At 38.6% G+C, this 26,675-nt stretch overlaps 1 protein-coding gene across 1 annotated transcript in view; it reads right to left on the reverse strand.

Annotated features, from left to right (window-relative positions):
• Positions 1-208: 208 nt before the first annotated feature.
• The window catches only part of LOC117297595 (spliceosome-associated protein CWC27 homolog), a 34,673-nt gene continuing 8,206 nt past the window's right edge, over positions 209-26,675 (reverse strand). The window contains exons 7-11 of the mRNA XM_033780708.1: positions 26,053-26,241; positions 23,093-23,229; positions 22,287-22,390; positions 2,714-2,853; positions 209-1,521 (exon numbers count right to left, since the gene is read on the reverse strand). Of these exons, the coding sequence (XP_033636599.1) occupies positions 1,368-1,521; positions 2,714-2,853; positions 22,287-22,390; positions 23,093-23,229; positions 26,053-26,241 (724 nt within the window). The 3' untranslated portion in view covers positions 209-1,367. The remainder of the gene's footprint in view (positions 1,522-2,713; positions 2,854-22,286; positions 22,391-23,092; positions 23,230-26,052; positions 26,242-26,675) is intronic.

The raw sequence follows: 26,675 nt of genomic DNA on the forward strand, positions 1-26,675 counted from the left end.
ATTGATGCAGACATTGTTGATGAGACAAAATGCCTTTAAAGGGGGACCCATCGCCTTCAAGTTTTTGCTGGTTGGAATTGCTATCCTTTCAAGAGTTGTTCATAGGATTTGATGCATTGCATGGTGAGGTATCAATATATATTTGGTTTGCAGTAACACCATGTGTGTATCTACTTGCCAGGTAGAGTTTGTTCTTTAGAGAACTGTCTTTCTTTATTCTACTACCGCAGAGTAGATTTATCGGATGTTGGGGAGACTTCTCAGTTCTGAAAAGAACTGTCCTACTCTTTATCTACATTGTGTACTACCCAGGCGGAAGGTATAGAAAATTGGCTGCGACTACTTCTTTAGGTTATAGGATCGTAATTAACTGCACTATCGCGAAGTCAGTTCTTGAGTTGGTCTCAACATTTCGACTAGCTTGCTCTAGTCATCGCCAGGAGACTGAAGACTTGTTCACTCGAACAATATGGTCGTGTTTTAAGATCTTCCACTTCATATTTATGTTAGCTTAACCAATATTTAGAAGCTCTCGCTCTCGCTACCGTCAGCGTGCCTTTGCCAATGCTGATTGCTGCCCCTGCCATTTGGAACAAGCTCCCTGCCACAATACGCCAAACAACTTCTTTAAATATCTTAAAGAGAGACTTGAAGTCCCATTTGTTTTGCTAGTTTTTCTCTTCACATGTTCCGAACATAACTTTTGTGCCACACTTTGTATGCACCTTGACTGGTTTTGCGGAGATGTGCGCATAATAAGTTCATACTATTATTATGCACAACACTTACAGTGCAGTGGTAGAGCGCCAGCACGTTTCTGGAGGTCGTTGGCTCGAACCCCGCTCTAGTAAACTTTTCTTTGTTCAACCCCAAATCATTTAAACTTTACCCAGTGAGTTTTTTGTGTGTGTTTTTTGTTAATAATAAAACATCTCATCTCACCTTCCACTGTCAATTTATTACTTTTGGTTACAGTAGCTGCAGAACCAGTTATATAAATGACTGAACTTCAACTTGGCTTCAATAATTTCAGACATACATGGGTTTTAAGGGAAGAATTAGCTGCATCCATTTGCTGGTGGGCTGGGCTCTAAATCCAATTTAGTCCACCAAGGAAGGGCGAGCGGTTCAACACAATTTTTCCTATTTCGATATGGGGCCATCACTGCTGAGGTGCAGCCTGGGGGAAATCTGTACTGGGCAGCACAGTGTATTTTGCTCAGAGTGCTGGGCGAAATTTGTTAGTTCTTGTTGGCAGGCCCGCTCGGCACCACCCACCACCCACCGTAGCTACAACAATGGCAACAAGGTTTATAGTGTAAAGATTAAATACAAAGCATAAAATGAAAACCACAATATTGCATCCTTCACTTCTTGTCCCTGTTGCGTTTCTTTCCTTCATCTCGCCTTCGTTTGTTGATTGGATTCCTTGGGTCGAAGATGCTATACGTATCTGCATCTTTAATATTGGCATCCTTGACGAGATTTGCATGCGTCTCAAACTGCAGAGTATGGGCCATCCTGTGGAATGACAGACAGTTATTCGGATTCAGTTAAGGTTTGCCTTCCTTTCATATTCAACTTTAACATGTTTTGAAACAATTACTTGTCCATTGCCATGTTGCGTTACACAAACCAAATCAGACAGGCTCCTCCTAAGGCATGGTACACTTTTGGTGATTGTCAAAGACAAGATACCTCACTTGGTGTGCCCAAACATAAAATAACAAACCTGGGAATATTTGGGATAAAGTGGTCATCGATGTTGCAAGAGAATAATAAAAGATGCCTGAAGCCTTTCTCAGATTAAAACTTTGGGTGAAAAATTATTTCTTTCTCAAAAACTACATAACTTCAAACAGGTTCGTTTCAAACAATGTTTTGTAATACATGTATCAATAGCTCTCTAATGTTTTTTTACCAAGTAAATTATTATGGTCATTCATTTTTGGAGTAATCACAAAGGTATACCCTCCTTTAAAGATCAAGTTTGTTTCTATTTTTTAACTGATTTTTCTTTGCTGAAGCGGTTCTTAGGGATGTTTCAATCAAACTGAAACTTTCATTGAAATTCTTAAAGGAACACGTTGCCTTGGATCGGTCGAGTTGGTCTATAAAAAGCGTTTGTAACCGCTTGTTATAAAATGCATATGATTGGAAAGATGTTTTAAAAGTAGAATACAACGATCCACACAAATTTGCTTCGAAATTGCGTGGTTTTCCTTTTACTTTGCGAACTAACATGGTTGGCCATTTATGGGAGTCAAAAATTTGACTCCCATAAATGGCTAACCGTGCTAGTCGACGAGGTGAAAGGAAAACCGTGCAACTTCGAGGCATGTTTGTGTGGATAATTGTATTCTACTTTTACAACATCTTTCTAACCATATGCACTTTATAACAAACGGTTACAAACGCTTTTTTATAGACCAACTCGACCGATCCAAGGCATCGTGTTCCTTTAATGGAAGGGTTTGTAATATAAATGGCTGTTTATTAATCATAATAAACAGCCATTTATATTACAGACCATGCATATGCATATTTGATGATTTGAATATTTCTAATGAGGATGCGTCATTGCATTTTTATGAAACAATGTTCACCATGTAACGCCTTCATATATGAAAGCCAATTTATTGTCTGACAACCTTTCAAAGTATACCCCAGCTTGTAAGGAAGTGAAACAGCTAGTATGAACACGATATCTTACCAACTTGTTCCGGTAACATCTTCACTATCATCTATCTCTTTATGATTATCTTCTTGACCATTATTTGATTCTTTGGTGTCGCCTTCCTCTTCGATAGCTTGATGGAGACGGTTTTGAAACTTAGCAAGGATTGCCAGTGTCTGAAAAGAGGTTCAAACCAATAAAAGTGTCACAACCATGTTCAGTTTTAATAAACACCTTGAGAGATTACAACATAAGGTGTCAAATTAAAGACAATGTTGATGCCACTAATGTCACTACTATGGTGGAAAAGTGGCCGAGAGCGTGGCCAATCGCGGACCAATCATGGGCCAAACATGAGGGGATCTCTATGACGGTTGTTTGGATGGGGGTGTAATCTCCTAGGCCGGGAAGCTGCACTCTCTCCCCACGGTTATTTTGACAATTTTTACCCTTTTCCCCATAAAGACAGCCTATCTTTTGATTTGACTGTGTTGCTCCCTGGTTTAACAGTCCAATTTCCACTTCCTAGTGTTGGCCATGTTTTGGTTGTGGCCTTGTTTTCCTCTTTGCCTTATTAAATTAATTTTTATCATAGGTTTTATCATTCATTTAGAGTTCATGCTGTATAATGGCAGGGGGGGGGGCATTGGGGATGCTATTTATATTTGTATATATTTTTATTTAGTGTACTGAAATCTATATACTTTTGTATGCATTGTGTTTTGCCTGAACAAAGTATTATCATAAGTGAAAGCCTGGACGTCCATCTTTGGGAGGGCAAGGTCGTTTAAACAGAGGGCACTTTGGAAAATTGGAAAATCTTCAAGTCTGTTGGAAACATTCAAAGGGGCACCAATGCCAAGACCAGGGCAACAGAGGCAATGGCCTCCATGAAATACCAGGCCTGAAATGTATTCATCTTCCGATATTATTATGTGAATACTGTTTTTCAAAGAAGCATCCTGTGTTCACATTTTGTTGTTGTTCCCAACTGAACTGTCGCATGACAGAGATCAGACTGCCTTGATACAAGCTGTCCGTTGAGATTTGTCAAAACGGCAGATCTCAACTATTCACACATTACAACATGTATTAACGCACATTAAAGGCGCTGGACACTAATGGTAATTACTCAAAAATAATTTTTAGCAGAAACGCTTTCTTGGTAACAAGCAATTAGCTTTTTTTGAGGTATGGCGGACACCTTTTTGAGGTGTAGGAGAGCACTGTTTCGTTTGGGTGTATACAGGCAAATTTACCCAGACCTATTAGTGTCACATTGTGTTCACCAGTATCTCAAAATGGCTTATGGAGAGGTGTGGATAGTATACAACATTGTGAGAATCGACTCCTTCTGAAGTAACCTACTTTTTGAGAAAAAGTAATTTCTCACTCAAATAATAAAATACCTCAGCTGAAGCCTTTTATTAGGCATTTGAAAGCACCACAAAAAGTAATGCAACAGGGGTGTTTTTCTGTCATTATCCTCTTGCAACTTCGATGACCAATTGAGTTCAAATTTTCAAAGGTTTGTTATTTTATACATGTGTTGGGACACACCAAGTGAGAAGACTTGTGTCCAGTGCCTTTAATCCCCTTGCTGACTGCAAGCACGATTTGACCCTGATGTGAATGCGGCAAATTACTGCATTGTTCTTGAACTTATCCCCAGAGAGGGGTTTTATAATGCAGGAATACAAAGGTGCAATTATGAAGGATTTTCATGTCACTCATGTTGTACACTTTCAACATGTGGTCTTGATGAATATCGGACAGCCAACAACCACCACTCACTTTCTAATGTAATAAGGAAAACCTCTTTATTGGCACTAAATCAAAAACACACATAAAATGTACACTGTACCTATTGAGAAATAAAATGCCTTAAATTCAGGTATGTTCAGTCCTTGGAAAAAAAATTCTGAATATTTTATGAATACAAAGGCTGACCTACATGAACACATGGTGTAGGCTTTAATAGACATTTCAGGCTAATTAATACAATTTTTCAGATTTTTCCAAAGAGCAAAAAATCTGAAATCAGACTAAAAGGAACACGTTGCCTTGGATCGGTCGAGTTGGTCTTTGAAAAGCGTGTGTAACCGTTTGTTATGAAATGCACATGGGTAGAAAGATGTTGTAAAAGTAGAATACAATGATCCACACAAACATGCCTCGAAATTGCACCGTTGTCCTTTTACCTCGTCGACTAACACGGTCGGCCATTTATGGGAGTCAAAATTTTGACTCCCATAAATGGCCGACCGTGTTGGTTCGCACAGTAAAAGGCAAACCTCGCAATTTCACGCCAAACTTGTGTAGATCATTGTATTCTATTTTTAAAACATTTATCTAACCATATGCATTTTATAACGACTGGTTACAATTGCTTTTCATAGACCAACTCGTCCGACCCAAGGCAACGTGTTCCTTTAAGTATTAATTTGGAGGTCTCCATATTGGAGGTCTCCAATAGTACTGAGAGAACTACTGGGGTGAAAAGTGTAACAAGGAAATGTGTAAAAAAAAAGAAGAAAAAAAAAGAAGAAGAAAAAACAAACAAAACCAAAACAAACAGACTCACTAAAACTGAGACAAACATTCCACATAAAGGTTAAATTTACGACATGATCAACAAGTTGCACTTAGGCAGGTTGGCGTCTCTCCATATCTGTAGATTCTTATCTCTTAAAAGTAACAGCAGAATGGATGCTACACACACTTCATCATGCACGTAGCAACGACACCTCTAAGCTAGGGTTGCTCTTTTACCATTCACATGAAGTCTAAGAAACATAGACTTGTGATATGCCTGTGATTTTTTTTCACAGAACTCGGGATAGTACTGAGCATGAGTACATGTATGTACAGTGCTAACACACATCAGTGCAAGGGTTAAAGCCATTGGACCCTTTCGGTACAGAAAAAAAATAAAAGTTCACAGATTTACAAATAACTTACAGGGTTTACAGAAGGTAGTGGTGCAAGACTTCTCTTGAAATATTATTCCATGAAATGCTTTACTTTTTGAGAAAACATTAAAACAGTATAAATTCTCGTTAGCAAGAATCACAGAGTTATTTTAAACACATGTCATGACACGGCGAAACGCGCGGAAACAAGAGTGGGTTTTCCCTTTATTTTCTCCCGACTCCGATGACCGATTGAGCCTAAATTTTCACAGGTTTGTAATTTCATATATAAGTTGTGATACACGAAGTGTCGGACTTGGACAATACTGTTAACCGAAAGTGTATAATGGCTTTAATGCAAGCTCGTCCCAAAAAAGGCTTAACACCACTTTTTGGTAAGAGGTTACAAGAAGAAAAATATTAAAGATGAAAATAACTTGGGGTAGCTGAAGGTAGAACATTATATCTCAGTTCAGATTATAGGATGGTGGGAAACATAAACCAGGCAAGGAGTTCCAAAGAGAAGCAGTATGTGGAATGGCTCTTTGTTCTACATTTCAGCAGAGTGTGGGTTCAAATCCCCAGCCCAAACACTTGTGTCCTTAAGCAAGACACTTTACCATTGCTTCGTCCTTCGGATGGGACGTAAAGCCGTTGGTCCCATGTGTTGTGTAACGCATGTAAAAGAACCCAGTGCACTTATCGAAACGAGAAGGGGTTCGCCCCGGTGTTCCTGGTTGTGGCTGCTTAATGCGCCGTAGCACCTTGTAAACCCTTATAAATGCTACATAATTGGGTCTCAGAATCCACCACTGCAATAACCTATCTTTCTGAAAGTTTGTATCTCAGCGCCTTGAGTACCTTGTTTGGTAGATACGTGCGCTATATAAGACTTTGATATTATCTCACCAAAGCAAGAGTGTGTGGATGACAAGAAGTAGAAAGCCTGGCTTCACGCTCAAGCATTCTGATAGGAGGAACTAGGTCAGACACACTGATAGCACATTTACCATGAAATTATCAGCAGAAGAAACAGAGGCTGGCTTCAGACCTACGTCCGGGAAAGAGGTTGCAATGTTGATCCAAATCTTCACCAACTAGGGGGTGTGTTATGGGGGTCGTAACCAATAACTATTTCGGTCATTGGCCAGTGATTAACCACGGATTAACCAATGGCCAATTTAAACGAAACAGTTACTGGTTATGCCGCCAAAACGCACCAAAGATTAACAAAAAGCTTCTGCACTCTATCTAAAAAACATAACCAACAGTGCACGACTAAAGGATCACATTCATTCATATCTACCTTTAACCAATCCATTGTTTTTGTTCCAGAGAGGGAGTTATCACCAAGGGGATTGGAGTCAAGGAGGTAGTCATGTTAGACCAAATGAAAGGAAACACAAATGCAGCATTGAATTCTTCTGCTGACTGCTTCAATCTACATCAGTCTATTCTCAGGTCTTTCCTCTGATGAATACCATGTGTGGAACAGGTTGAAACAATCAATTAAACCCCCATAGGTACAAAATGAAGTATTAATCTAGTACGGCATTGTAGAAACACTGCTCAATCATTGTTTGAAAACCATCCCAACCATTCCGCATGCACTGAATACTGAGGATTCTACATGTGAAGTAATAATAATATTAATCGGTTGTAATATTGCACTTTATACACAACACCATGTCTCAAAGCGCTTCAAACATTATTACCCCTGATCACTGGGCCCTTTCATTCCATAAACCATCTCAGCTCCCTGGGGAGTATACATTCTGTGCTGCCAAATATGTAGCGCACTAAGCTGATCAATCACACGAACCATCTCTGCCCTCACAGGTACACATTTACCCCTAGACTTGACTCAAGTCCCAATCCCGTGCCATCCCCAGGTAACTACTGTTTTGTGACGCTCTGCATTCCAAAACCTGTTCCGAATTCGCGATACCACATTTTGACGGCGAGCGCGCACTTTACTGTGTACGCTACGTGTTGTTTTATAGTAAGTTGGGGTGTATGCTTAGGGACCTCTCACACGAGAATGGAACTGGAATCAAGTTTAATTTACCCCTGGGTGGAGAGAAGCAATTATAGTTAAGTGTCTTGCTCAGGGAAACAAGTGTCACGACCGGGATACAAACCCAAACTCTGCCGAACAGAAACACCAGTGCTCTTGTCCGCTCGGTCACGACACCCCACCAGTACAATTGCAGAGCCATGCATATAATGAAAATGAGATTAATCACTAGTTCTTACATACAAAATTTTACAATAACGCCTCAAAATAATCCATGGCACCCGCAGCATTTGCTGCCCTGAGCAAATTGCCATGGTGCCCTGAGCAAATTGCTGTGGTGCCCTTTGCAAAGTTCAAATACATTACATTTTCTTTTTTCTCATAGAAGTGGCCCTCACCAGGGGACAATCGCTGTGCCCCCTCAAGAACAAGGTTCAAGGCCTGCAATATTATATTACTACAAGGCGTTTATATGGCGCCTACAAAAACACAGCTCCTCACAATCAACAACAAAATGAAATATTAAGGAATGAAGGAAATGCTGGGAAGTAGGTGACTTTTGAGTTGGCGCTTGAAAGTCCCAGTAGTTGCCAATTTCCTGAAAGCTTGTTCCACAATTTAGGAGCAACATCAAAGATTGATTTGTCTCCAGCCTTCCTTTTGTAGCGCGCAACAATCAGCCCGTGACATCAGAAGAGAAGCGAAGCCCCCTCCGACCTCTAGGCCACTGTATTATATAAAGTGAAACTGTCAGAAATGCAACTGGGAGGTTGCCATTCGAAGGATTTATAAACAAACAGGAGAATTTTGAAAATAGTTATTTTCTTGATGGGAATCAATGAGCTTTACATTATGCCCTGGTCATCAGGCAAACAAAATTCCTCCAATCTCTCTTAGCTCCCTAGGGAGTATACAGCCTCTGGGCTGCCGTGGTGCTCCTTATAGACTATTTCAAACACAATATCGACCTCTACCCTTGGAGTACCTATTTTTACCCCTGGGTGAAGAGAAGCAATGATGGTGAAGTGTCTGGCTTAAGGACACAAGTGTCATGAGTACTCTCTAAATTTAAAAGCACTCTTTGAAGAGCCATATATGAGGGACAACTCTTTTTCGAGTGGTCTTCCACTCTTTTAAATTGAAGTTTGCATCTTTTTTGGAAGGATTTTTCCACTCCGTCCTGAAGAGCCATATGAGGGACAACTCGAAATGTAAAGAGTGGTGTTTTTCACTCTTTAACATTTTGAGAGTATGACCAGGATTCAAAACCCACACCTTAATAACTTAACCACCAGAACTTGAATTTGATGCTCTAAACATCTCGGCCAAGACATCCTTTCTTAAAACAAGAACAAAAATAAAAGGCTGGCTTAGAGAGACAAAAATGATTACAGAAAGAAAATCTACTTATTATGGTAGTATCCCTGTTATGATATTGACCAAATTTGACTATTATTTGACACAATGTGCAGTGATTTGGTTCAACATACCTTGCACATAAATTGACAAAATATCCAATTCTTTAATAAGCTTTTTCCTTTCCAGAAACCAATAACAAAATATAATAACTGTTTCCTGAACTATTATCGGCCATTATTATCAAGCATTGTATGATACATCCTTTAAAATTATAGAAATATGTGGGTTGAATGTTGTGTCAAGCAAGTATCCTTTGCAGTATCTGGTGTGTATCACAGCCAGTCAATGTCAAGTGTAAGAGGCAACCAGTATCTACACTACCGTAAATGATGGGTTGTGACATCATGTTGGAGTCAGTCTGACCAGCCACACAGAGCCCATTCCCTTGAGGTAGGCTTATCACTCATTACTAGACTAAATGCAACAATCTGAAATTTCCCCTTGCAATTTGCCACTGATTCAAGGGTGCTGGATCATGCTTGAACTCAACCACCCCCCCCCTCCTCCTATGGGAGACAAGGGGGTAATCCCCTATTCAGAGTCGCTGGATAATAGCCAGGGCTCCCTTTAAAGGGGGTTGAGAGCACTTTACGAGTTTAACCACAATTTGTGGCCAGCTGTGGGATCATTGACATTCAACTGTGGCTATGCAGTTGTGTTTCACCTACAGTAAAACTGAATCTTCAATAATGACGGCTGGCACATGATTACCTTAAGAGTCAATGCATGGATAGTTTCACATGATTACCTTAGAGTCAATGCATGGATAGTTTCAGCAAGCACATGACTGGCACATGATTACCTTAGAGTCAATCCATGGATAGTTTCAGCAAGCACATGACTGGCACATGATTACCTTAGAGTCAATGCATGGATAGTTTCAGCAAGCACATGACTGGCACATGATTACCTTAGAGTCAATGCATGGATAGTTTCACATGATTACCTTAGAGTCAATGCATGGATAGTTTCACATGATTACCTTAGAGTCAATGCATGGATAGTTTCACATGATTACCTTAAGAGTCAATGCATGGATAGTTTCAGCAAGGTACTTGGGAATAACAAACTATCTCAAAAATGAACAATGGGTATAACTCCAGTCAAGACAAACTAATACTTTTTCTCTACAGTAATTCCTTGAAACAAAAAATTGTTTCAAGCAGAAGATACATGGACAAAAAGAATCCAGGCCCAATGGGAGACTTTTGAAACGTTGGCAGACATAGGTCCTTTTTTTTTTTTTGCGCACATGCCCACATGCTCAGTATTGCCACATCTGAGCATGCGCACAAAAGTCTCCCATTGTGAAGTATAATTTACCACTTAGTGTTGGAACAAATTAGTTTTTACATGAGCGGGATTTGAACCTATATGACCTTACAGATTAGCATAATCTACCAGCTGGGAGATCTAGGCCTAATGGTGGCAGCTCCTTACTTTGTCAACATAATTGTGCAGGGGTGCCAGTCAGAAGCCATTAAACCTGTAACTGCTACATGTTATGTAGCCAGGGATCACACCCAAGTTTACTTGGAAAGCGGCAGCCGAGGGATAATTTTAAGGGGATGCAAATTCAAGGAATAATTTTTCACAAATCAAGGAATAAACCACACAAGTGAAACTGACTGGGTAAATTTTAACTAATTTGTGGTTGAACAAAGAAAAATTGACTCGAGCGGGATAGGCACCTGCAATCTCTGGATTAAAGTGCTGGCGCTCTACTAACAAAGCCACCTAGCCCTCATGTCGGTAGTCTTCCTATTTTATTCATTTGGTTCGAGGGTGCCAGTCGGAAGCCATTCAACCTGTAACTGTCGTGTAACCAGGGATTGCCCAAGTTTACGATACAACCTGGGAAGCGGCAGGAAGTCCCAATCCCCTTAAGGTGATTCCTCTCCTGCTGCTTCCCCCAGTACCATAAACTTGGTTGTGATCCCTGTCTTCACAGCAGTAAAGGTTGAACGGCTTCTGAAAAATGTCAGTTTCCATTGAGGTTTATTACTTGATGAGTACTTACATACATGTATGTAACATATTTAGTAACTTGGCTAAAATCTTCTGGAAAACATTTGCAGACAAAACCGTATCTGGTTATTTTGTCTGCTTGACAAAACCTTTCTGCACTTACTGTTTCGAGAAATCGTGCAGAGGGAACCTCGTGTAAACAATTTTTAAACTAATCGTCTATAAACTATTCCACTAAGATTTTGTTATTGCACATAACTAATGAGATTGTAGTACTAATTAATAGGTTGTTTGTGTTTCAACTTTGCTAGAAAAGAGGGGGCATCCAACTGTGTAACAGTCTAGGAGAGGTGACTTGTCTGCAGAACCCAATGAGTTAATACGAGTAATGAATAGTTTCCTATTCAGACACTGATCCAGTGTATTACTTCCTCTGATGAACCAGACTACTGCAAACAACGGAAATGGAATGATGACGAATGTAATTCCAGATTACTTTGTGTATGTACTTATGGTTAACCAGGAGAGGAATCGGGGAAATCCATGGGACAACCAAGTAGCGGAAATGAAGTAACGAATGGCAGTCGGTAGTGTGTAATCAAAGTGGATGTCAATGGTAAACTCCTTCAATGACTACTGACTTGATGATAGGTGTGTGGCAGCATATTGCGCCACAGAGCACCTTGTAAGCCGTTACATGTAAAAGGAGTAGGGCTTATAATTTAAACGTAGTCCCACATACCTCGCAGGAAAATACTGTATGTTGAAGCCCCTTGAGTGTCACTGAGTGACGGATATGCGCGCTATATAACAAGCCACTGTTAACATTAGTTATAATATTGAGCCACAGCACCTTGTAAACCATTACAAAAGGAAAAAGGAGTAGGTCTTATAATCAAAATGTAGTCCAACATCCCTTGAAGGAAAATACTGTATGTTAAAGCGCCTTGAGCGACACCGAGTGACGGAAATGAGCATTACATGTATATAAGAAGCCACTATTTTTATATGCCTGCTGCCAGTACACCCCAAAGTGAAGCAAATTTAAGTGTAGAGCTAGACATGTACATTCTTCGAGTAACATGTAGTCGTTGAAAAAAACACTCTGCTTAGGAGAAAACCCATAATTTTATTGTGCTTAGCTCATTTTGTGCTTTCAAGTAGCTCTATGCAATTTAGCTCAGGTGGTATGAACTCATTTTCCTCTTTTTCCCAAAGTTCACATTATTGACTTTTATGACAGAACCATATCACTTCAAAGTGAAATCCTTCCTCAAAATAGTTGTTACTATGTGTATTGGCTTCTCACCAAGTAAGTTTTTAAAGTCATTAATTTGTGGAGTATTTACCGATCTATTACCCTACCTAAAAAAAAGTGACTGACCTGGGTTCCCCTCCATGTTGAGGTAAAAATGCCCTAAGTCAACATGCTTGTTATCTTAAATCTGCCCACTAAGCAGATGTGACATGGGTACCTCAAAGATTTTAGAGGTCCAGCGCAAAAGAGGTTCCAGATGGTTACTGTTAAAATAACATCGCATCAAATTTATTTTGTCCTGCCACTTCAGTGCTGCCACTGAAGCCACATTTGCTTCCTCCCGTGCTGAAATCAATCCAACATTAATGCTCAAAATCTTCAGTTTGTGCTGAAACAGACATTTTTTCCCAGGGTCTAAATAAAAAAATTAACCTCAAAGATAAAGAGAAAGGGGTTGTGGGTTGGGATCAAGCAGCAGCTGGGATTCAAGCTTGAATACCATTCCCCTGGGGGTCCGAGGATGTAGTAAAGCATGCCGATGGGGAGACAGAATGGCTGGTACATGAGCTAGCAATCCTTTGCAATCATTCTTGTCATTCATTGGGGTTTATCACTGGGTTTATCACTGGGTCTAAGCTGTTAAATCCTAGAGGCATGCCTACTCATCAAACCTCACTCAGCATTAACCCTGATGCAGCAGTATACACACACTGGTATTCCTGCGACGCAAGAGGGCGCTATTTCGATTTACTGAACAAGTTTGCATGACTAGTGCTATTTTTGTTATACATTTTTTTTATGAGATAGCACCCAACTCAAAAGGACAGACGGCCACTTCAAGGTGAGGGGCTACACTGAACTGATTTGGGCCATCCACCCAAATCAACTGTCACAAGTGACAAGTATAGTGTCCATCATGAGCAGAATCTACTATAATATTTTTGTACAATTAGCAACTTACTTCAATACATTTGAACAGAGGGAAATCAACTTAACACCAATGAAGCTCCTAACTGGATTGTAAAAGGCGGTTCTCAAGAAAAGTACCCATGAGATTGCTAACAATGACAAAACATACGTGTAACAACACACCTTGCCTTAAAGGCAGTAGACACTATTGGTAATTACTCAAAACAATTATTAGCATAAAACCTTTCTTCGTAACGAGTAATGGGGAGAGGTTGATAAGTATAAAACATTGTGAGAAACGGCTCCCTCTGATGTGAGGTAGTTTTCGAGAAAGAAGTAATTTTCCACGAATTTGATTTTGAGACCTCAGATTTGGAATTTGAGGTCTCGAAATCAAGCATCTGCAAGCACACAACTTCGTGTGACAAGGGTTTCTTCTTTCATTATTATCTCGCAACTTCGGCAACCAATTGAGCTCAAATTTTCACATTGTTGTTATATTATGTATACATGTATGTTGAGATACATAAAGTGAGAAGACTGGTCTTTGACTATTACCAATAGTGTCCAGTGTCTTTAAAGGCACTGTACAAAGTAAGGGTAAGTTCACACAAGTAGCTAACTTCGCCGCTAACTTCGCTAATTACTTTTGGAGGTTGCAGTAAAGTTAGCAGCGAAGTTAGCTGCAGTGACTCAAAAAGTAAGCAGCGAAAACTCAGCTTGAACATCCCCTAATAATCATCTTCACTGGTACTTTAATAGCCAGGTACCCTTGGACAAGTGCCTTAATAGGTAATGCTGTCTGTCAATGGAAGGAACACACCATTAATTATTTCAGTAGTGCGTGTGAGTTTGATGTAATTAGGGTTAATTTCCCTGACAGTCATGTCAGTCAAGCATGAGTTGACTCCAAGACATGGTGCAACCCCCTTCTTGCAAGGGGTGCTACTTGGTGAATACTTCTTATGAGTGATGAAGACTCTTAACTTAACATCCAGGGCCTAAGGCTCCGGGGGAGCTGGACGTATTTTTTTCTTAAGTAATAACCCACTTTACTGCAAGGGCATGGGATGCTGTGAGAAAGTAAAGACACTTAGGTTCCATAAGAAATATCCCAGCAAAAAAACAATTCAGAAGTCAGGGGAAAACAACCAAAGCTAACGTTTCGACTAGCTTGCTCTGGTCATCGTCAGGAGAAAGCAGGACAGTTCTTTTCAGAACTGAGAAGTCCCCCGAACCCCGAACATCTACTCCGCGGGAGTAGAACAAAGCAAGACAGTTCTCTAAGAACAAACTCTACCTGGCAAGTAGATACACACATCGTGTTACCGCAAACCAAATATACATTGATACCTCACCATGCAATGCCTCAAATCCTATATAATATTGTAAGACTTGCTGATTTCAATTACCGATGAACGGTGAGTTCATCTGCCCAAATTAAGCTGCATTTAAGAGTTGTGGTACCTTCTGTAGTTTTTGGCCATGACGTGAATCCCTACTCACTGTGAATGAAGATGTTTGTAATATAATTTACCTGTACAAGTTTCAGCTTCAACAGTCAGAAAGTTTTTAAGAACACAAGTGGAAATCACAGAGCAATGTTTTCAGAGAGCCGCAAAGTATACGTATCTGTTGTACATGCTAAATTAATCTTCGTAACAATTTCACAACAATGATTTGTGTGAAATGTTTTACTCATTTCTCAAAACTTACAGCAAGTAATATTGGAAATCACAGAGCAATGTTTTCAGAGAGTCGCATATTTGTTGTGCATGCTAAAATATTTTTCGTAACAATTTCACAACAATTTTTTGTGTGAAATGTTTTACTCATTTCTCAAAACTTACAGCAAGTAATATTTGAGGGGAAGCTTTCTACTATCAATATCTTGAAACTGTGTAAGTGTAATGTAAATCAGTGTCAAAGTTTGTGTTTGTGTCAAAGAGTCGCAAATATCTGTTGTGCATGCTAAATTAATTTTCGTAACAATTTCAAATATTTTTTGTGTGTGAAATGTTTCACTCATTTCTCAAAACTTACAGCAAGTAATATTTGAGGGGAAGCTTTCTACTATCAATATCTTGAAATTGTGTAAGTGTAATGTAAATCAGTGTCAAAGTTTGTGTTTGTGTCAAAGAGTCGCATATATCTGTTGTGCATGCTAAATTAATTTTCGTAACAATTTCAAAACAATTTTTGTGTGTGAAATGTTTTACTCATTTCTCAAAACATACAGCAAGTAATGTTTGAGGGGAAGCTTTCTACTATCAATATCTTGAAACTGTGTAAGTGTAATCTAAATCAGTGTCGAAGTTTGTGTTTTGTGTCAAACAAAAATTATCAAAACTTTTTTATAAGACAGATTTACAACTGGTTCAAAAATTCATGGAGTCACATGGCTACTTATTTTTAAAGGCCAAGTCTACTAGACTACTGATCCCAATCCAAGCATCACTAACTATTTGCTTCATTGATATTGTCATCAATATATAGGTTATTATTGTCATGATCATTTTAAGCAAAGTCATTATACCACCAGCTACCCACGTTTCCTATATCCATGGTGGACAGTTCAAAAGTGATTTGATTGTATATCAATAGCAGACATCTTTTACAAAGGATAGGCTACTTCAACAACAATTTCATAGCCTGGGATTGCCTTACGTCACATCTTAATTCACTTTGTGACCACAGACCTTTTCAGGTTACCTTTTCAGGTTACCTTTTCAGGTTACCTCAAGATAAAATCTATAGGGCTTAATATTAATGTACATTATTGAAAGACGCAACATAATAATAAATAATAATAAGACTTGTAATGCGCACATATCCACCCTGCTGGGTGTTCAAGGCGCAGTAAAACCAAAAACAAAACAAAAACAAAACACAACACAAAGAAAAACAGACACAACAAAATTAGTCATTGAAAACCTGTGACATAAGATAAGTTTTGAGAAGAGACTTGAATTTTGCAGTACAAAGACAAGATCGAAGATTAAGTGGTAGAGAGTTCCAGATGCGTGGCGCGGCTGAAGAAAAAGACCTGTCACCCCATGAGTGTCGAGACTTGCACATACACAAGTCTATTGGTGTGCAATAAGCAGTCAGTTGAACAAAAAGTAAAGAAACTAAACAATTTTCCCACACAACTTAATTTAGTTTTTTTAACATATAAATCGTTAAAAACAATTACTCAAAAAATTATTTTATTGCTCAGAAACATATACTCTAATGTTTGAAGGAAAAAAATATATATTTCCTGGGGACTTTAACCCTTACTTATAATAACAACTTATACGAACACATTTTCCAATCTGGGTATTGTAAATCTATTGAGTAATATCATGCTCGGCTGTTTGCAATATTGATAATTGATATAAACACTTCTCACTCAGCATCTATTCCTGTGAGATCAATGGCCCATGAGAGAGAAGCACAAACATAGGAAAGACCTTATTTGTTCCCGTGTGCATTTTTCCACATCTCCGCTGACGCGAGTCTGTTATCTTGTTAATTATGTTGCTATGCTCAAAGGACTCCGACTTTAAATGCACTTCCTGCTTTTGCCTTAACACTCTGCATGCAAAGAGCTGTAGAGACTTGGGTTCTATTTTAACCAGTAGACTTACTGGAGCCTGTATCGAACTGAATATCTCTATCAATACCATAAGATCTTTTTGCACGAATGACAGTTTTAAAATGATGTTTCCTTTATTATTTTGTTTGTTGAAGAGCTTTCCTGACTGCAACAAATGGTCTTGATTCTTTACAAATACGATCTGGGCAAAATTCCATAAAGCCTGTATACACAAAAAATTGCTGAGCACAACCAACTTTTGCTAAGCAAAAACTAGATTACCAGCCACAAGACCATAGAGTTACCATTGATTAACTAGTACCCCGATCAATTCTTACTGAGCCAAGAAATTTAGCTCAGCAAGGTTATCTACTAAACAACTTTATGAAATTGGGCACAGATCACGAATAGGACGCCCTATTTTCTATACGCCCTATTTTCTATACTTCATGGAGGCAACTAAGGCGATTGCCTCAATGACCCCAGGTCATTGCCTTGGTGCCCTTAAAATGCTCCAGTAGAAATTAACAATTTCCTCATAGGGTGCCCTTTACCAAGGAAAAAATGCCTTGGTGCCCTTGCCCTTTCAAAAACGAAGCATACAGTGCTGGGAAGCCTATATTTTCAATCATTTTTTTAGAACAAAAATCTGAAAAAAAATACGTTCTTGATGACGAAAGACAGATATCCTTATAATTTGCCGATTGTTTTATACTACAGACAACATCACCAAAAACTGATTCTAATCATATATGATAGGTTGGAAGAGCAATTAAAGTGATACAATGCAGCCAGCTTGGGCTAACACTGAGCAGACAAACATCTTTAACCTTCTTCAACTTCCAACATGTATGTTTTGTATCCAGTCGAACAAAGTCTCTTCCAGGTCTGGACTCTGCCCCTGGTCTTGGCCTTGGTGCCCCTTCGAAAGTTTCCAATTGACTTTAAGATTTTCCAATGGAAGTGCCCTTTGAAAAAAAAAAATGACCTTGCCCTCTCTAAGATGAAATGCCAGGTCTGCTCTTTGAATAAATATTGTTGAAGAGACAAGCAATTTGAAAGGAGTGAATAATTTGAATCCTGAGGTTAAACAAAATGAAAACCTACAACACCACCTTTCCAGCTTACATAAACTCTGCAGTAGGCCCTACTGCTCTATTTTTCCTACAGAAAAAGTGTGCCTCTTTGCGCACAACTGATGAAAGAGGGTGAAGTAGTCAAGTAGGCCTAACCCTGCAGACTTTTGATGTATAATAAACATTAACACCAGCTGCTTAAAAAAAAAGGGTTTAAACTGCCTCTAGGTACCGAGCAATCTCGGTGGTCTAGTTGGTAAAGACACTGCTCTAGAATGGTCGTGGGTTCCAATCCCACCCGAGTAATATGCCTATTTTTTTTTACAGAGTATAGAATGCTAACACACATCATCGTACATGGGTAAAACAAAAAATAAGGTGTTATAAACAAAAAAGACTTGCTGTTTTAAGTATCTTAGGAGGCTGTTCAATCCAAGTTTATTGGAGGGTCCGATAACAAACTGGATTATCTAACTACGCCGCATGTACATGTACAATGTAGTCAAACTTTTATAGAATGCATATATGGTTGGAAAGATGATTTAAAAGTAGAATACAATGATCCACACAAGTTTGCCTCGAAATTGTGTGGTTTTCCTTTTACTGTGCGAACTAAAACGGTCGGCCGTTTATGGGAGTCAAAAATTTGACTCCCATAAATGGCCGACCATGTAAGTCGACGAGGTAAAAGGAAAACCGTGCAATTTCAAGGCATGGTTGTGTGGATCATTGTATTCTACTTTTAAATCATCTTTCCAACCATATCCCTTTTATAACAAACGGTTTCAAACGCTTTTCAAAGACCAATGCCACCGATCCAAGGCAACGTGTTCTTGTAACTAACAAACAAACAATATCAAAAACATATCCTTAATACAAACAGATGCCAAGAGCACATACTCTTTTGCCAGTTTTTATTTTTTTATCTAAGACAGAAATCAGTTCGTGCTCGAAGCTGTTTTCCATCATAATTTGTTGGTGAATTTTTTTTTTTTTTTTTTTTACAAATTAAACAACAGCCTGCTCTTTCATATCTTGACTGGAAACATATTTAGCATGAGAGTGATTCATCGGTGTGATAAACAACATTGACAAGGTTCAATAACAAGAAACATGGCACAGAAATTACTTTCAAGTAAGAATAAAATGTTACATAAAACAGAGATATAGTAAAAAAGGGGACGCTTGCACATGAATGATAAGAAAGTGGCACAGGATGTTTAAAATTTCTGTAAGAATATCCTAAAACTAAGTAAGTTATCAAAACTGCTGTTCAAATCAGAGTTTTGCAGAGAAGTTCACAAATTGAGTTATTTCGACACAACTTGCAGGGAACTGGCCACAAATAATACATCAAATATAGGCTTGGGTGACAAGTGGAAGTTAAAAGTCGACCAGTCGCGCCTCAAATAGTCACGACTCTCGACACTAGTCCCGACTAATTTTCAATTTCCCAAGATGCAGAGGCATATTGTTTGCCGCAGGCGCAATATAGTAGAATTCAAGCTGAAAGGATTGAGGGATTGTGTCACTGATGTCTGATTGTGTTTAGTAGGTAACTTATGTTGTCATGAATAGTCAAAAGCGACACAATTGGTTCACCAGGCAGGTAGTGGCGACTATTTTTGCAGTAGTCATGGCAGCACGATTAACTGAGTAGTTGAAAAATGTTAGTCGCGACTCGACTAAGCAATCAAAAGTCGAGGCTTCCTCACTAGTCGCACAGGCTTAATCAAATGTGCCCTTGGCATGAACCTGCTCCTCCAAAACTGAATATTTTCTTGGCACATGGGATTTACTTGCTTTACATGGAAACTGTATATAAGGAGTAAATTTGACTAATGCTATCCCGGCCAAATTCAACAGGATTAAGAAAACATAATATCAATTTCAACTTCCTACTTTTCGATCTGTTATCAAAAATAAAAACAACGTTAGGCTTTATCATAACTTGAGGTTTGACGCTAACCATGTACATTTGTACATGTAAATGTAAGTTGCTCGTTTTGAAAAAAAGTACCAATTTTAATTTTTGACCTTGGGGTTATCGCTAAGTTTTAAATTTGAAAGTAGGTGGATGTGGGGTCTACTATATTAAGTTTGTTTAATGTCATGTTTGAAAAAAATATTAATATTTCTTCCTTGTTTTCGCTTTCAAAGGCAAAAATAAAAACTAAGCTTACAATGAACAATTCTTCTTTATCGTGATGTTGAGAACCAACAATAGTAAATAAAGCAGGTTAAAATATTCACCTTAAAGGCAATGGACACTATTGGTAATTACTCAAAATAATTATTAGCACAAAACCTTCCTTGGTAACGAGTAATGGGGAGAGGTTGATGGTATAAAACATTGTGAGAAACGGCTTCCTCTGAAGTGCCATAGTTTTCGAGAAAGAAGTAATTTTCCACGAATTTGATTTCAAGACCTCAAGTTTAGAGCTTGAGGTCTCGAAATCAACCATCTAAACGCACACAACTTCGTGTGACAAGGGTGTTTTTTCTTTCATTTTTATCTCGCAAGTTCGATGACCAATTGAGCACAAATTTTCACAGGTTTGTCATTTTATGCTTATGTTGAGATACACTAACTGTGATGGCTAGTCTTTGACAATTACCAATAGTGTCCACTGCCTTTAACAAAAAAACAATGTTGGTCAATAATAAAATAATGACAAAATAAATTATGTATCTCCTGAACCAATTTTAGTGGTGGGCTCTAATTCCAATTTAGTCCACCAAGAGCGAGAAGATCAACCAAATTATTCCTGTTTAGATAAGGGGCCATCGCTACTGCAGTGCAATCTGGGGGAAATCTGTGCTAGGCAGCACAGTGTATTTTGCTCAGAGTGCTGGGCGAACATTGTTACTTCTAGGCAGGCCCGTCCCGCACCGCCCACTGTGGCTACAACACTGTCCTGAATCCATGTAACTCATGCACTAGAATTTGGACAGTCACTAGAAATTGGACAAGATTGCAAGTCGGTGTTTCAAGATCTGGATGTTTGTTGGCCGATCACCCATACACAGGATTGAGTATTAATAGGTCATGACCATGCATAAAGCATGCATCATTAGGATCAGATGGCTTTGCATGGCATGTACAATGTAAGGTGTTAAAAGATGACAGTGTCAACAGTACAGCAGCCAAAACCTAATAAATCCCACCGATGTCAATACTTACAAGTATTTATAGCAACAACAGATTACAACTCAGAAACTAGTTACCAAGGATCAAACACAGAAGAAAACAAAGAGCAAACGAATGACTGTGCACAAACATGTAATTACGTGTAGGAGAACAAGCTGTGTCTTAAGTTAAAACCTAAAAGGAAGATTAAATTAATTTCCATCCTCTAGTTTTCAACATACATCAGGGAGTCAGGTTGGCGTCTTGGTGCTTGCCTTCCACCTCTGGGACCTCGGTTCGAATCCTAGCGGGAGTACCACGTGGATTGGATTTTTCAGCATTTAGGGACTTACCATCGTTACTCGCAGCTAAGAGCTGAACTCCACGTGGCCACAACGTGGTTGAGAAGCAGGCATGCAAGGGGTGCCTGGCAGCCAGCCACATCAACCCATTATGACCACAGAGCACAACCAGAGACCGAAAGTGTTTGATTTTTTCCCGAGGGAGGAAGACAGAATGGTCAGGAAAACCCTCGTGGCACAGCACAGAACCAACGTTCAACTCAACTCACATATGGCCCTGGAGGGGTATCGAGCCAGGGGCACCTTGGTCAGAGGCGAGCGCTTTACGCAAAAGCCAACCATGCCTCCTCACGAATCCAAAAGAATCAAAGCAGTCACACCCTGAGTATCGAGCTGTTCCACAATAATATCCAGCTGTTCTTTAATATTCAGGGTATTTTATTTTCTGAAGCTGCACATCGCATTTGCTGAAAATAAATTTGTTACACTTGCACTCATGGAATATGGAAAAAAAGAAAAACCTCCTTGGAAGGGACGTTAGGCGATTTCACGAAACGCTGGGATTAATCCTATCTAGAGTTAGGACGAGTAACCCGTCCTAACTTAGGATGAGTTCAATGCGTCCTACGTATTTGGATACGGGACTTACTCGTCCTAAGTCCCAAGATTAATCCTAAGTTAGGAAGAGTTTGGTGAAATCGACGACTGCACTTGTGTGATACTAATGTAGACCGTATCGAATAACCCGTTTGTTGCATTGAAAAATCGCCATCTTGTAGGGCAAATTGATGCACGTCTAAACAAGTTCATCAATGAAGCGCCCAGCGTTCCCGGTTTGATTTCTACGGCGCAAGCATGCACACACATCCATAAAAAAGACGCCATGTTGTAAGGTATTTGAATGGTGTCCTCATATTCAATGGTCAGTTACTATTACACCATGCAGTTCAGTTTACTCTCCATATGCAAACACAAGAAGTAGAGTTGATGTAAGTTCTAGGGTTCACATGCCATTCTAGCCGTGATTGAAACACTAACCTGTTGCTCTCTGTTGTTACCCAGCACTTGATTTTTCTTCATCTGTCTGAACTTTTTCTTCTGCTGACGAAACTCTGACAGCATGTCGTTGGTTTGCTCAGTTCCTATAACAAAATTAGCACTACTTTATAATTCAATTGCCTTCCCAGGTACATGAATTTGAAAACATTCAGGGAAAATTATTCACTTTTAAATATACTTGCAATATCACTATTACAGAAAACCAATGAATAATTGGCCGAAAAAACACCATTTACTATACTTGTTTGAATACTTATATTTTAGTGAGGGCAAAGAAATTATAAATTGATGCAATGTTTGTTCAATAGGGGTTGTGTTTAACAGTTTAATTAAATCAATTTCTCAGATGCATGTTCAATGTGATGAGTATATTTTTCCTTGTAAACTTGGATGACACTGGCAAAAAGAGAATTGTAAACAAAAAAGTATTAGCAATATTTCTTCCAAAGAGTTATGAGTGATGAGTTATGAGTAATAAAAATAATAATAATAATTACAATAATACGATACATTTATATGGCGCATAATGCAGAAGACTCTATGCGCAACACAAAACATAAAAAAAATGACAAAGAAAAAATATACTTTTATAAAATTTATACTAAAAGCAATTGTTACAAAAGAAAGATTCAAACAAATGAGTCTTTAAAACTCCCTTGAAAATCTGACGAGAGACAGCTTGACGAATATGAAGCGGTAAGTCGTTCCATAACGAAGGTGCAATGAAGTGGAAGGCTCTTTGCATATTGAGTAACGAGTAACAAGTAACGAGTATTTCCACTGACCTTTTGATTTCTCCTCCTCTTCCTGATCGCTTCCTGTTGGTTTCTTAATCTCCTCATTACTCGGATCCTCATTATTCCTCTTCTTTGATGCCCTTAATTCTTTCTTCAGTTGATCTGATTCTTTACGTAACTCATCTCTGCACTTCAAAAAAATATAAGCTAGATTTTCTTAGTCTTAGCAATCATTTGCTCGATTAAAACCCCGTCTATACTTCCTGCAAAAATGCAAATGCAATACGAATTTTGTCATAACAAACACCCACCGAATAAATCGCATCAGTTAACTTGTGCTCAACTTCTGTGAAACATTTGTGACATCAAAATTCGCTTCGCATTCGCAGAGAGTATGAAACGGGCTTTAACCTAGATAATCTGAACATAGACTTAATCTATAGATTTGCAACTAGGCCTCATACCTTCCAAACTCACTAAATTTTGAGATTGGATTTTTTTTATTCTTTATACCTCTTGGTTTTTCTCAACCCTGACAGGCAAAATAACTTCTCAATTGAACTGATTAAAGACTGTTCTAAAAGATAAATGACTTGATAAAAAATGCACACATTGATGCATTCAAATAATACACTTAATCTATGGATTTGCAACTAGGCCTCATACATTTATACCTTCCAAACTCAAACTAAATTTTGAGTTTGGATTTTTTTTTTATTCTTTATACATCTTGGTTTTTCTAAAACCTAACAAGCAAAACAACTTCTCAATGGGAGACTTTCTGGGACGATAGAGGGCAGCAGACTTACCGGGTAAATCCATTGTTCTCAGAATTATGCGCATGTTCAGAACTAAGTAAACAATGGAAATTTACCCGGTATGTCTGCTGCCACCTAGCGTTGGAAAGTCTCCTATTGAACTGATTCAAGACTATTCTAAAAGATAAATGATTTGATAAACAATGCACACATTGATGCATTCAAATAATGCATCACATGTACTGATAAAATAACCAAAGCAAAATGTTTACGATAATCTGTATTTTTAAGTAATAGTGGTAATAATACGAGTATGATAATAATAATCTCAATAAAATACCTTATATAATGCAGACCATGCCTAAAAAGGTGCCCAAAGCACTTCACACAAACAATCAAAGTAAATAGTTAAAAATGCACAATGCGTAAATAAAACTATACTGAAGAAATAAAAAACAAAAGCCACAAATAGTTAATGGCCCGATGACTAGGGTCGAAAACCCTAGCAGCAGAGTCTTTCCTCGAAGGCTAGAAATAAATTGTTACTTAAAAAGTAAAGTAACAGGTAAAACACAAGCAATGACAAAAGGATACTATGATCAGTGTATATCATAAATCACAGCTTTGTTATTTTAGGCATATTATGTTGGGATACACCAAAGTAAAAATACTGGTCTTGGACTCTTGGACAACTAAGGCCGAGTAAAAAAAAACCATGTTTCACATCCGGGTTTTTCAAAAAAAGGAGGAAGAGGGGCTTTTTATTTTATTATTTTTTTTTCAAGATGGCCGCCATTCTTTTTGTTAAAATGTCAAATATCCATTGTTTTTTTCTACTGCTGAAATACACAAAACATAAATGAAACAATTTAGTCGAGGCATTCACTGAGATCATTTAAAATAACCCTATTTAAAAAAATAAAATAAAAAATGTGCATAAAAAAAATAAAATAAAAAAGGAGGCGGCCTGTAAAAAGGAAGATGGCGGGGACGCGAAACATGTTTTTTTTTTTACTTGGCCTAACAAACGTGTCCAGTGCCATTAACTCTTTACTAATGGTTAAGGGTCAAGCATGATGATTGACAGAAGCCCCAAGAGCTAATCGGTTAAAACTAACCATCAGCCCTTGACATGGCCTCGTCTTGACCACCCATGGGTGGATTACAGGAATTAAGAGACTAAATCAAAGACACGATGTGGCTAGTCTTTATGACTGGGATGGAAAACCCACAATGTAGTTAAAGCCCGGTTTGTACTTCCTGCTACTGCAAATACAAATTTTGACGATTAACTCGCAACAATATATATTTGGTTTGCGGTTACACCATGTGTATGTCTACTCTACTTGCCAGGTAGAGTTTGTTCTTTAGAGAACTGTCTACTATCGCAGATTAGCTTTTTCAGTTTTTTTCGGGAGACTTCTCAGTTCTGAAAAACACTGTCCTGCTTTTTAACTACTACCTGGGCGGAAGGTAGAAAATAGGCTGGGACTACTACTTTGGCTTATAGGGTCTTAACTGTACTACGGCAGAGTGAGTTCTGAATTGGTCTCTAATTCAGAACAGTTGAACTGTGTTCAACTCCAGCGAAACATTCGCAGCAAGAACCGGCGTGTGACGTCAAAATTCGTTTGAGCCGGGGGTATGAACCGGGCTTAACTCATCAGACACAAGAGATTAGGACCTCAACGACTCAGCCGCACAAGTCTCATTGGCTCAATTTGACGATCAAATTGTCTCTGCGGAGTGCTAAATTAAAGCCATACATTTTCATACTATGGAAACTGAAACAGGAACAATAGGTTATGCACTGTACAACTGAACAACAACAACAAGTTCAAATATATATAGCATATTATAATAACTGTATCAATGCGATAACATGTATGATAATGGCACTCTTGGAATACATACAAAACAGATTGTACAGTTACACTGAAAGAATTAAACAGCAAGAAGTGCAATTAAAGTGCAAGAGTGTGTATCATGTCATTAACAAAACAAATTGAACACCAAAGTAATTAGGTGACGCGTTTCTGGTTCAATATAGCAGACATGCAACTTTCTAATTGCAAACAAAAACAGGAAATGGCCGATCACACTTTACTTTTGTACAGTGTTTTCAGTTTTCTATGGCACTGTTTTGAAAAGGAAAAAAAAGGAAATCAGCTGATCAGCTGAAAAGTTGCATGCCTGACATAGACATTGACGGCCGCTAGAAATTGACAATTTTAATCCCAAAATTCTGACCTTCTTGTTTCTTTACTACTGGTGTCTTTTTCTTGATGACTCTGGATTGGCTTATCTAATGATTTCTTCATTAGTTTCTTGCGTATTGATTCCTTCATCTCAGCGTCAAATCTAATCTCCTCGGACTTCTCCTCAAGAATATCTTCCTCTTCATCTGATGACGACGACGACGATGCAGTTTTACCTTTCCTAAGTAACAGTCAAAAAGTCCAGTGAATAATACGCTTGTGATTTTTTTCACAGTGTAAATGGGTAAAACCAAAATTAATTTTCTTTATCCCCCGATGCAAATTTCCATCTATTAAATCGTTGCGGTACCAGCTGCTAAAATATAGGATTCAAACTGCCTATAGCTTGGCAGTCTCGATTGTCTAGTTGGTAAGACACTGCTCTAGAATGGCAATGGTCGTGGGTTTAAAACCCACCCGAGTAATATGCCTGTGATATTTTCAAAAGCGTTTAATAAGCAAGAAGATACAATGTAGCTACCTAAGCATTCTTGATTAAATAAACTTACTCTACATCAACAGCAGCAATAGAGCTAAGGTTTGGGTCAACGCCCCCTGAAACACCATTCCAGTGTTGTCAAAATAACACCCAGTAAAATGTGGCTCTTTAATACC

Source organism: Asterias rubens, chromosome 12 (genome assembly GCF_902459465.1).
Source record: "Asterias rubens chromosome 12, eAstRub1.3, whole genome shotgun sequence".
Taxonomy (NCBI): Eukaryota; Metazoa; Echinodermata; class Asteroidea; order Forcipulatida; family Asteriidae; genus Asterias; species Asterias rubens.